The 12,888-nt window shown below is 45.1% G+C and overlaps 5 protein-coding genes across 5 annotated transcripts; 2 read left to right on the top strand and 3 right to left on the bottom strand.

Moving 5' to 3' along the window:
* Positions 1-165: 165 nt before the first annotated feature.
* N7520_001691 (glutathione S-transferase family protein) lies at positions 166-825 on the top strand (the record flags this gene model as incomplete). The annotated part of the gene is made up of 1 exon (XM_057135626.1): positions 166-825. One exon carries the CDS (start codon positions 166-168, stop codon positions 823-825), a length of 660 nt encoding a protein of 219 aa, XP_057001562.1.
* A 5,345-nt stretch (positions 826-6,170) lies between these two features.
* On the bottom strand, positions 6,171-6,557 carry N7520_001692 (uncharacterized protein; the record flags this gene model as incomplete). Its single annotated transcript, XM_057135627.1, has 1 exon — positions 6,171-6,557. One exon carries the CDS (start codon positions 6,555-6,557, stop codon positions 6,171-6,173), a length of 387 nt encoding a protein of 128 aa, XP_057001563.1.
* Positions 6,558-7,205: 648 nt separating this feature from the next.
* On the bottom strand, positions 7,206-7,556 carry N7520_001693 (uncharacterized protein; the record flags this gene model as incomplete). The annotated part of the gene is made up of 1 exon (XM_057135628.1): positions 7,206-7,556. The coding sequence occupies one exon, from the start codon at positions 7,554-7,556 to the stop codon at positions 7,206-7,208; it is 351 nt and encodes a 116-aa protein (XP_057001564.1).
* Positions 7,557-8,950: 1,394 nt separating this feature from the next.
* On the top strand, positions 8,951-9,561 carry N7520_001694 (uncharacterized protein; the record flags this gene model as incomplete). Its single annotated transcript, XM_057135629.1, has 3 exons — positions 8,951-9,282; positions 9,345-9,362; positions 9,411-9,561. Exons 1-3 carry the CDS (start codon positions 9,008-9,010, stop codon positions 9,559-9,561), a joined length of 444 nt encoding a protein of 147 aa, XP_057001565.1. The 5' UTR covers positions 8,951-9,007.
* Positions 9,562-10,423: 862 nt separating this feature from the next.
* On the bottom strand, positions 10,424-11,290 carry N7520_001695 (uncharacterized protein; the record flags this gene model as incomplete). The annotated part of the gene is made up of 2 exons (XM_057135630.1): positions 10,424-11,005; positions 11,120-11,290. 2 exons carry the CDS (start codon positions 11,288-11,290, stop codon positions 10,424-10,426), a joined length of 753 nt encoding a protein of 250 aa, XP_057001566.1.
* Between the last annotated feature and the right edge of the window lie 1,598 nt (positions 11,291-12,888).

Here is a 12,888-nt window from a genome sequence, read left to right on the forward strand (position 1 = left end):
CCGTCAACAAACGATCTCTATCAGCTCCACTTGAAAAATTCCTATCTCCGTGAAATCAGCCGCTTTAATGCGAATTTTCACGAGCAGGAGTATAAAAACCTCTGTAGATACCCCGAAGTTCTGATACCCCGAGAAAGACGGAATACTTTTTGTGAAATCGCAACAATGAAATTTTTTGATGCCGCCGCACCCAACCCTATGGCCGTCCGTTTGTTCGTTCTTGAACGTGGCGGCCTCAACTTTGATGTCGAAACTGTGGATATCATGAGCCTTCAGAATCGACGCCTTGCATTTCGCGCAATCAACCCTCGCGGGGAGGTTCCGGCTCTCCGGCTTGACAATGGCACTGTTCTCACAGAGATCACCGCTATTTGCGAGTACTTAGATGAGATCGCCCTTGGAGGCACTTCCCTGTTTGGCAGCACACCTGAACAGCGTGCTGAGACTCGCATGTGGCTCCGAAGAATGGATCTAGAAATTTGTCAACCCGTTATCAGTTGGTTCAGGAACGATCCTGCCACGGTCGATTTCTACAAAGGCAACCGACTTCCGACCCCAGAGGCTAGGGTCAACCAGAAAGTGTTGATCAATCAGGCCTTGAACATGCTTGATGATCAATTAGACGGAAAAACATGGTTGTGTGGAGACAGATTTTCCGCGGCAGATACTCATTTCTATGGGTTGATGAAGATGATGGCAATGCAAGTGTGTGATTGGATGCTATTGCCTGGACGAGAAAATTTTTTGGCATACTGGAAACGATTGGACGAACGGGAGGCTTCCCAGAAGGCTCTGCAAAATTTCCCACCTAAGGTTGCTGTTTGAAAACCACTGCATTTATTGCGACATCTAAAAGCCGGAAACCGCCTGCCTACGTCACCATTCACCCTCAGTCTGCTTTTTTTCTTTTTTTTGAAACCTCTCCTGAAAGTCGTGAAGTTTATGTGACCACGCTCGTTCTGAGCTATTTAAGGCCGCTTTGGTGCTTTAGACATTGCAGTGGTGTTTCAGTCTCAATTCATTTCTACGATGACATAATATTCTGTGCTAAGGATCTGTTTCAAATACTGTATATGAAGGACTATAGCTCGACGATCGCGCGACGGAAAGAGTAGAGACTAAGCAAATCTTCCCATGCAAGAGAATGCTCAATGAGCAACTGGCTCAGCTACAGTACATCCCGAAACTGGTGCGACCACCTCCACTCTTCCACTATTTCTTTGGCCCCAATGCCAAGACCCACCTGTCTCTAATGGGAATAGCCCCGGAATATCAATATTCCTGTATTAGTATTGATACCCTGATGTGTTTGAATTGGCAGTCTAACAAAATGATTGAAGTGATCCTGTTCCTATATTTCCGGACCGTCCATGATGGCTATTTATAATGACATGAATTTGCTCTCACCGCAATTCCTGGAAGGGAGATGATCAAGGATCTACATATTCAACATGCATTGTGCACATTCCTCTTCACCTCCCTTGATTCACATGTTTTCTTTTTTGCTTTTTCTATAGAAGCAATCGATAGCTACAATCCCCGGCAAAAGTCTGTGGAATTTTCGGACCCACTTCCGGGTTACCCCCAACTACCACTATTTTTATTTTTCTCTCTTTCTTCAACCATGGTTCCTAGGGGCTCCAAAATTGTTGGAAAACGTCGTAAGGGGGCAGAATTATCTAATTCTGCCAGAGCTGCCATTCTTTACGCAAGGCTAGTATTAAAAACCAAGCTTTCAAAGATAGCGTCTGATTTTGGGTGTGTTCCAACAACAATCACTAACACTATTAAACGCTTTAACGAGCTAGGCACCACTGAATCACGGAAACGAAGCGGTCGCCCCCGGAAGTTTAATGATCAAGCTCGCCAATTCATAAGGTTGCTTGCCCGTCGGAATCCGGACGATAGCTATAGACAGCTTGCTGCGTCTACACCCGGAAATCCACACCGTGACACACTTCGACGTATTTATTTAAAATGGGGGATCCGGAAGTGCAAGTAGAAGAAGAAAATCCCGATCGGGCCTTCTCTAGCCATAAAACGCAAAAAATTTGCCCGGAAATGGCAGTCGGAGAATAGAATATCGGGTTGGGAAAGATGGGTGTTTTCGGACGAGTGCTCGGTGCAACGAACCTCGAATTCTGGCACCCATTGGGTCTTCCGATTCGAATCTGAGACTTATCGGAGGGATTTCATCGACCCTAAGGTACATGTGAAGGACATAGCCCAGATGGTCTGGGCAGGAATCTGGCTTGGTGGCCGAACGGAGTTGGTGATAATGGAGAGGGACCCTGATTCGAAGACAGGAAGAGGTTACACCACCAATTCCTATCTTGACGCGCTCGAAGAAGGGTTTCTTCCTCACTATGAACCAGGGACAATATTTCAGCAAGATAACGCAAGAATTCATACCTCTTTGGGGGCGCGAGAATGGTTTGAAGACCATGGGATTTGGGTTGAAGAGTGGCCCCCGCACTCGCCTGATTTAAACCCAATTGAACCGGTATGGCGGATGCTTAAGGTCAAATTATACCAGTTATATCCATACCTTGTCTTCATGGGAAAATCTAAGGCTGATTGGAAGCACTTTAGGGAGTGCATGGTAGACGCGTGGAGGCAATTGGATCAAGGTGTAATTGATAGTCTTATATTAAGCATGCCAAGACGTTTGCAAGCGGTACGAGAAGCGAAGGGATATTACACAAAATATTAAGCGAAATTTGTGTGCGGAATTAGCATATTAATAAGCATATGTAATTATATATATATTAAGCAAAGGGTGGTGGTATAGCGTAGTAGAACGCAGATATATATATTTGATGGGGGCGGGGTCAATTTCAAAAATTCCACAGACTTTTTCGGTAGTGTTGTATATTATTAAAGCAGGTTTATTATCTACCATTTCTATCTACTATTCATCACATGCTAAAAATTTAGAAAAAGAATGTGACAAATTGATGTAATGATTAGAGCATCTAGCTATTACTGTTACGGATCATTCCTAGGTCACATGATCGTACCGCTTAGCCAAAAAGACCACTATATCAACCCTCGAGGTTGATATGCCTAGGACCAATATATATAGTAGCGCACGTAGTTTGTTACTCCTTAACAATTACCCTGGGTCATCAAGCATTATTTAGTCGGTGCGATTCCAGTGATTTCATGTGAAATACCGGGAAGTCTATGGGCTTAGTGAGGCTTAATGAGCTAAACTAGTGTCTTGAATATCATCATAAGCAGTGCATGTGCTATGTGCATCTTCAAACCGAGGATCGCTCTCTAAGATCCTGTTCAGACTGTATAAATTATGCTTTACTAAGATGTTAGAGTTGTTTGACTTTTATAGCACGACTTGATCTTATGCGCGGCTATGTTTATCAAATTATGATTTCCATTAAGTCGTTGAGTATATAGGGCTAGCGCCTTTCTAGGATCGACACGACCCAAGCCCAAATATAGCCTAACATAGGCTTTTATCTGATCCAGCGACTAGACCTCGCCATGACCCGTGGGTGACCCGCAACGGGTGACCCGCGACCCTCCAATTTGCGGGTGACGGGTCCTGACCTCCTACCCGCGGGTCGGTTCTAGTATTATACTCACCCGTAAAGGGTCACCCTCGGGTTACCCGCGGGTGAGCAAACAAGTCAAACAATATCTTATGCACTTTTTTTTGTATGTAATTGTAATTTATGTATATGACTCATCAATTTTATCTATCCTAATTAGGAAATGTTAAGAAAAGTTATGCAGAAACGGGTGGGTGAGGGTGAGTGCGGGTGAGCCATAAGTAACCCTCTGCGGGTAAGGGTCGGGTGGAGGGTCTTGACCTTGGACCCGTTTGAGGGTCATGGCGAGGTCTACCAGCGACTAACTATCAATCTTAGCAACAGGCTCAGCCTATTTAATCAAGATTGGATTGGTGGGCTTGTTTCATGCTATGGATGAGCTCTAGTGTATACATCCTATAATCGGAATGACTTTGAGGTCTGCAGCTTTTAGATAGACCAGAAAACAGCTTGGCTTCAGGGAATAATGACTGTCGGCACAATGGATCATGTAATCAGCTTTATTAGTCAGCGTACCACATGTTAAACTGCTGTGTTAGAGACTAGAGAATACCAGACAAGTACACATACGTGACCCATACCATTGGTACATGCTTTTCGACCCTGATTACGTGTTCAGAGAATGACACCAAGTCACGTGACTTCCCAAATACATGTTTACCGGGGTTTTAAGACTAACACACTTCAATCCGATCACTTAGCAAATATGTAACAAGTCCTTAGCATAGAAGAAACCTACCGTATCTAAAGCATCGAAAACTCCAACCGATCGGTCCTTTAGGCACTTTTTTATCTTTAGCCCGATAGTATCGATTCAATTCACAGTGTGGCTGTTACTCTAGCGCAGAATGCTTGAGTCCTCACAGCCGCCACATTTGAGGTCCGCATTTTCGAGATGGACAAGACCACCAAGCTCCTGGGGACTATGATGATATCGCTAGGTCACGTGCATTTCCTAATACCCCGTATTCCCCAGACCCATGTCTAAAACGATTTCATTTATCCATTGAGCATAGGGGTGGGAAATGGTGAGAAGATGGATTTGTTCCCTTATCACACTCCCGCGGTATCCTATTGCTCCTCAGCTAAAGCCTTCCTCGATCAACGTCCTTATTCTCTTATCGTCTCTCCGAATTATAGTGCCAAAGCTGCCTCTCTCAACGCTTGGGATGGTTAATAGTATCTTATCGAGTAAACCAGTGACTACCTCGCGAATAGCTACAGCTGCCGAACCCACCAAGCATTCCATCGTTAATATCACAGCACCCCCTGCTCGCGTCCGCCGACGGCGAAGCATAACTCCTCCGATACTAGAAGCCCTGCATGATCGTCCACTTGAAAAGCCGGGGCCATATATCTGTGGACGAGAAGGCACTATTCTTATGGAACAAGTTATATGATTAGGTCACAACTGGGCTTTCAAGTTATGACCACCGACATTAGTTTTATATCATGCGCTACATCCTCTAACAGCCATGTCCCATAACCTGGTAATATGAAGACCAACCATAACTCGAATATTTAGCAAAGGGAGCTTTGCTAAGGTTGAAGCTGAGCTTGTCACCTATGATTGAAGAGAAAGCTACATTCCATTAAAGCTTATTTTGCTAGGAAGCCAACTTCCAGTGGTGCCAACCATCCTTTTCCTCTTGGGCTAGTGGTTCTCTAGTCCCTGCTGCTACTAAATTTATAGTAATGTAATAGACCAGTGCAACATGTTTGTTGGTGCGATAACATTCATATTCATAATAATTTCTATGCGCAGCAGATTTGATCGTGTTAAGATCTGAAATACAGCGAGATGTGCGCTGAACACCACACAAAATTCTTGGAAGTCAACAGGTGAGATTACTTTGAAACTCGGTTGAGTAGCTGCCATACATCTCTATGGTCAGGCCTGCGTGCCGGAAGTGGCCTTCTACACTACTCCTTTGCACCGACGACGTCAAAACACCATTCGAGGAAGATATCGAATCCTTGGTCCAGAATTTCTTCGTGAAACTGCCAAACGCGGCGAATGAAGGCTTTCAACTCAGCAAAAAAATCTTTAATAGGATTTGAGTTTGTAGAATATGGAGGTATGAAGGTTAAGATACCTGTACCTTAGGTTGCTTTAAAAGCGGGGTAATGAGGTGTCGGGTGTATTGTATTTACAAACCAATACAGAACTGGAGGTACTATGTAATCTATGTAAGAAGAAATACACGTTCAGCCGGCAGGGTTACTCCGGAGAACCTCCAAATATAGACTAGTGTTTCTTGGCACTGGAGCTGGAGAGTCAGTCGAAGATTGGAGGTGGTCGCACCGGTTTCGGGACGTACTGTATGAACAAGGCACGCTTTCGAGCTCTGTTATTCGTCTTGTTTGCATTTCATTGAATTTTCTGCTTGCTTGAACCACCGCAGCTACTAGGCATGTCACCGTATCTTTAGTAGAGTACGGCATCTTCCTGGTAGGACCCCGATAACAAAAGTGTAAAAGATGCGTTTCAACATGCTATGCTAAATCTGAGTCGTAAAATTTATAGCCACGTAGTCTAATTGATAAATTATTCATTATATGCCGAGAGAACTCCGCAACGCCAGCAATAACTCCAGTTCAAAGTATTTCATATATAGGAATCGCCTTCTTGACTTGCTCAGCCCACTTTCCGATGTCCTCGACGAAACGTCGAGCGATGCCTATTTTTATCCCTTTCTCAATGAAGAATTTCGGGTCCTGGTCCTTGTAGACCTGCTCAAGGTCGAGGCCGTTGTCGAGCATCATATCACATACTTGCTGAAACGCCGATTTGAGTGTGTCATTTTCGATATTAGACATCTGCCACTTACCGTACTCCTTTACGGCTACGTCTCTAGGGCCAGGAATTTCCAATGAACCTATAGCCATCGGTTTAGCCGCCTGTTTAGGGGTCGGGACATCTAGCCCTTGGGCAGCAGACTGAGGGGGAAGGACATTGATAATATTGCAAGGAGGATATGGCATTCCACTGCTAATGACAGGACCTCCTTTGCGCTTCTCTTTCCCTAGTCTTTCGTTTCTCTCTTGTTCTTCCCTGTATAATTCGTCGCGTACCGCTTCCGGCACGTCTTTATAGCCCTCTAAAACCCCTCCCTTCTCAACGTGAGTGATAAGGCGTTTTATATGATGGGCTTTGATTGGGTAGTGTTTCTTCCCTATTGGGTCCACCTAACAATAAGGACTATGTTGATATGTTGATGAATCGCATCGTATTAAATTATAGACGCTACGCTAGATCGGCTTTTCGCCTGAAGCATATTCCTCCGCATCAAGCTGTGCGTCTCGCTCGCTAAGCATCCTTTGCGTGACGGAGGATTTCCCTCTCTTATCTCCTTTCCGGCCGGTGGACTGAGAAGAATAATGATCGTCTATATAGTTAAAACTGATCTTCAGCGTAAGTTCTTTACCCTTGGATAAAAGATCGGACCATATTAGAAGTTGTTTTTCGATAGAGGACTAAGTAATATTAGTGTCGTCAAATCGTTTCGTCAGTTTCCGTTTAGTGCGATCACTTGTAGATGCGACGATAACAGTGTCATCGGGTCTCACTCGGCGGTGGCGAGCGGTTTTCCGTCGAAGCGCTTTCTCTAGCTTTTTCTCCAATAACAGCTGCTAGAAAGCACTAGGAGCCAAGACGACATCTTCCTCGGTGTCTATAGATACTTCCCGATTATTAACTGTCACTCGCCACTCTATACGATAGTGAATACAGGCTAGGAGGTCCTTATCGTAGGCCCTTCCCTCTTCCCACTCATGCAACGGAAGGAATCGGAGAGGATATAGGCCACGGTTACTCTTAGGGTCGCCACTATTCTCAAGTACACTAGACGGAGATAGGCTCAGGGCAGACCGTGCGACGTAGGGGCTGACACAGTACCCAGGGGTTGGCACGTAATCCGAGTTGTGTTCCCACACTTCATGTTCGATAGATTGAGATTCATGATCGACGTGATATTGGCTCATTCTAAAGTATCACGATTCTTGGAACGTCCATGTTAGCTTACGGGATGAGCCATATTATATTCGAGTGGCAACGAATGCACAAATAAGACGCGCCGTAGATGATAAGATCCACGGAGAAAAAGTAAATATCCTTCCCTACCAGGATTAGCTCTATACAGCGTAAGCACAGCCTTCTGTGTGATGACTGGCGGGCGTATAAGCGATACACGAAAGACTGTGCTGCATGCGGGAAGAATGAGAAGAAAGTGGCAACCTAGGGCTGGTGGGAAGGCGGGAAGCGGGCGGACGATCTTGCCAGATCGCCAGATCTACCGAGGGGTTCTAGGGGATTCGATGTATCATTACAGGATGGGTACAATACGTCCTCGAGGAGTTATTTTCATTACCAGCAGAGTTCTGCCTAACTAATGAAGCGGTGATCCTAAATAGGATTAGCGTCCTTCGGATTTATTTACCGGGAATCAAGTCAAAAGAGTAAAAGGTCAAACTGATTTCGAAAACTACTGTAAGGATTCAACGCTTCGGTCCACGCCGAACCTTTGTCTGTATGCGTCCGGTAGATCTTTCCATGGCAATGCACGATTTTCATCTAACCATTGCAGAAGGTTCTCTTCTTCTTGCACCGACCAGCTCAAAATGCCTCGTGGAGACATTATGAGTTTTAAATTGATGCCAACAGGACACTTGTGAACGATTGTTGAAGGGAGTTGGCTGACTTTTTAAATCCTCGTTAGAGTCAGTCAAAAGTATCGTTCACTGGCGAAGTTGTCAAACTTTTTCAAACCAGAATCTGTTCCATGGATTGGTCTGATAAGCCATATCGAGGATATTTGACCTGGAAGGTGCTTCGTATCACAGACTTTCACCAATCTCTGATCCCCAGAGGTCAGAGGTTTTTTTTCTTTTTTTCTTTTTTTCTAATTTGGCGTCACTCCTGAGCATTAATGACCATCAATGTTGAGCATTGCTCAAATTGCATCACCTGGACGAAATTCAATGTGTTCAGAGCAATGTTTGCATGTTGACCTCACATGTTCTCGCATGTTGAGTTTCCTTGTTGAAGTTACCTGTTGAAGTTACCTGTTGAAGTTACCTGTTGAAATTACCTGTTGAAATTCTACATGGTGATCCTGCCTGTTGATCCTACCTGTTCAGCTTGCCAGTTGGAATTATCTGTTGAGATTCTACATGGTGATCTTGCCTGTTGACATTCTAAATGATAATTACCCTCGTGCAGCTTTGACCTCATTGAGAACCGTGAAAGGCTCATCTTTGCAAATTACCTAACCTGTGTGGCTCTACATATTCAGATGGAGCTCAAAATTCCGAGAGAGTTTTGGTTGTTCCGACAGACATCAATCGCTTACTCAGATCTTCCGGCCAAACCTTATAAAAGCTAGTCGACTTTGCCTTTGGTAAAGTAGCCGTTCTCAAACTCATCTAGTACAAGCATGGGTGGAATTAGAAAGGTTTCCCGGCCCAACAAACACGAAGACTTTCGGCGTCGATTGGAGCGCGCTTTATCGCTGTCACCTTCCGATTCTGACAGTATACCGGGTTCTTCATCATCGGCAGAGGGTGACACTACCGAGATCGAATCTCTTGCGGAGAGCGACTGTCCTGGTCTCCAGCGTGAGACGGATTTATTTGGCAGCATCTCGCAAGATGCAGGAGAATCTGTAAGCTCGGACAATCGTATCATGATCGCCTTCCAGTGTATCTCCGAGTAAGTGTCTGACTCTGCCGTGAAAACAATTTAAACCTCGCTGCTAACCATACATCTATCAGACTAGACACCCGAGTGAAGTAAGTTGGAAGTCTTTTTAAGAAGCGACACCGCTGATACCATTCTAGGTCGATCCAGAGCTCGCTGAGCACTCTTGCAGATAAGACTGGAACCATTTGCAGTGATCTGGACGATATTGCTCAACGACTGGTAGCCGTGGAGGCAGCAACGAAGGCCATAAATTCGAAAACCCAGAGCACTACGGAAGAGAACAATTGACTGGGTGAACACGTTGTCGCAAATGAGGTTTCGGACTATGATGCGATTGACTTTTTGTTTACCAAAGTAATACTACATGGTTCACGTGACCATTCGTTTCCACCGAAGTGCCACATAATCCAGCTGCATCACCAACCAGAGTAGATTAAAATAAAATCGCTAAACGAAGTAGTCTCGGTTGTAAGTACTGAAAACCGCTACCGGTCTAAATCATATCTGGTTTGGTTGATACCTGCACGAACCATTTACCACATGCCGATTAAGCTTTATTGTGCCGGTGGGTCAGTGCAATTCGGCCCACTTTCTAAAATTGCCCACACGGCGAATGTCAAACTCAAAAGCAAGATTTGGAATCTTGCGCGGCCGACCTGGTAAATGATTGTCGAGAATATGAACCAGAAGATTTTCGACGTTACATTCAGGGCTCTGGGCAGATAATTCCAAATAGTATGAGCCGTGGCAATCTTTGATTTGACTTTGCTAAAATTGGCTGAGTGGTAGATCATCTAGCATGCCAAGGCTTACCGTGATTGGATCAAATATCCGAGCAGCGGAAATCAGAGCGTTAGGAGAACGGCGATCATGATCTACCGGGCGGACGGGCCCAGGCGACGGGCCCCGCTTGGCGGTGAACAGAACTAATTCAAAGACTCATCTAATTTCTTTACTTTTTGGAAGACCCCCATTCAAAATTCCCCATTCAAAAATGACATGTATTCCTCTACATGGTAAGGCTGATTGTACTAAAGCTGTAGGCCGAAGTAGGTGATACGACCGGGAGATAGTTGTGTGCGTGATAATTTCGGACATCCAAACATAGCCTCATTGGTCTGGATCGGACCCACAAGGCCCCCAAAACTATTCACACAAAGGAATCAAACACGTTGTTTGCACCAGGCTTTTGCTGGATGTTCGAAGAGGGATTGCCCGATTCGGCGAGCCCGGGAAGTGAATCGTGTCCCAAAGATCCTAGCGGGACACATTGCTCCGTCCAATTTCCGTGGATCACTCCAGAGCCGGGTAGATAGGATGCTAGTCTGCGGTTCTGGAGAGCGTCGATCGCGTTCCAGTATCGCGTGGTCGCGGACACTAGCTCGCCATGTGTTTGATGCAAAATCGGCTGAACGTCGTTCCACGGGATGTTATCCTGTGTCGAAGCATTCAACAATTCCACCTGCTGCTGGAGTTGACGAATTTCGTTCTGAAGTCTTTCATTCTCAGCCAGAGCGGTTTCTTTTAGCGCAATAGCTTGCTGCAATTTCGAACGCCCTTCAGCCTTGATGGCTTGTATTCTCTGCAACAACTGAGACTCGTAGGCTTTTTGGTCGGTTTTCTCCGCAAGGGCCAATTGAAGCTCCCGACCAATTTTATCCATCTCATCAAAGCACTTCGCATGGATAGCCTTAGACTGTTTCTTCCAGTCACTCTTTGGCAAGAGATAACCCTAAACAGTATGGTCAGCCGAAAGCGCTTGGTATCAGCAGTATTGAGCATCGTGAAAAGTGATTCGAAAAGATTCGAAAATTGAAAAATCGAACATGGACCACATTCAACATACTGGAGCTTTGGATGACTTCGTGATTGAACGCAGAGAAGAGCCGTCTGCACGAGATTCAGAGACTCCCGACGAAGCAGGGCTGGGAGATTTGACGCGGGACCTCGCACGCGTCACTCTTGCCCTGCTTCCGATAAACAACTTCTTTGGGGCGGAGCTTGATTGCTTTGCCATGGTATCAAATATCCCGAGAGGCGTGTTGTGGTAGAATAGTGAAAGGAGAATGTTTTTCTGTAACGAAGGTTGTAACTTGTGCCTTTTATTACGAGGAAAGTCTGTTGAGCGATGATCTGTAACGAAGCACAATAATTTGTGTCCGTGCCAGGAAAGCTCGGTACCAGTTTTCTGAGTCCAGAGCTGCCAATGTGCGTTTACACCGGCAACCCAAATTGTTCAAGCGTGGGATGTTCTATTGCAACACATCCATATGTCTCATGAAATCAGACTTGATACATTATTGATGTACCGATAGGGACCCGCACGAAAATAAGTGCTGCGTACATGAATGAAAGGTCTTAAAAGATCTCAATAGAGAGGCTATGTTTATATAGAACATGATAACTTGCTGCATTGTAAGTGCAGATCATCATCCGCCCAGAAGCAGCTCTATACACCTTTTCTTACTTGAGCTTGGCTCATACCAGAGAAAATACACGTGGGTGGGATTAAACTCCATATTCTCATGAATAACACTTTGCTCGGTGAAGTACATAGCGTCAAGCTTGATATTTCTATGGTTCAGGAACACTGAGTGCGGCCAGTCACCATAGTAACGCGATAGGGAGTTTGGTTGTGACTGTTATTCGCTGTGGTACTTGCCACGGTCTCTCTTATGCAAGAGATTGCAACGTTGTTTTAATATCATAGGGCAACAATGTACTTGAAATTAACCTGGGAATACGTCTTAATATAATTGTTAGGGCCTTGAAAGAAGGGAACACTGGCAAGGAGACCCGTGTCCGAGAACTGACCAACTACCCATTTTTTGTTATTGAAGACTTCACGACCCGATTGACAAACGGATTTGCAATTGAGTATGCCTCCACAACCAATGTCTACTAAGACCGCTTTTCTAATCCAGAGGGCTCATGTGACTAAAGCTTCGGGAGCACAAGGTACAAGGCTTTCAAGGTTACTCCTAAATTGATGCCGTGAAATGATTTGCGACCCCTCTTTGAAGGATTCCACAGGGAGAAAGATCTTCTCTACGTTACTGTTACTGGGGCAAACATTCTGTCGATCCATTCGATAGAAAGTTCTGGAAGCAAGTTCTAGAAGCTATCTTCCCTGTATCGAAACTTTTTCCCAAACCTTAATTCCACTTGATGATTATCCTTTTGGCCTGGGTGTATCGTGCGTGCAGAGCCACAGCCCTTTCAGGGTCGTGCATGCTTGGCAGGATAAAACAGTTACATGGATAAATAGGAAACGAATCGGACGCCGATTAGCTTCTGAAAACGTAAGGATCGACGTCGTAGGCCAGAGGTTTCTGACCTATCCAAACTTTATTTAGATACCGCAGGTATGTCTAATATGGGATACCGCTTTTGCCTGCGACTGTTACTTTCCAGCACCGGCAAATTGCTTTGGAAAAAATGGTGGAAGCGGTGCGAATTTAATACGGGACAAATCATCAGGAACATCTCTTCTGTCAAGGAGATATGATCTGAACATTGTCAATTACTAAGAATTTTTCTCAAACATCAACTTTCAGATCGCCCTCACAAGGACAATCGCGCTCTCCTCGCCTAAGGCTGCCCTCCCCGACCGGT

Source organism: Penicillium odoratum, assembly GCF_028828045.1.
Source record: "Penicillium odoratum strain IBT 22623 chromosome Unknown utg000001l_segment0_segment0, whole genome shotgun sequence".
Lineage (NCBI taxonomy): Eukaryota > Fungi > Ascomycota > Eurotiomycetes > Eurotiales > Aspergillaceae > Penicillium > Penicillium odoratum.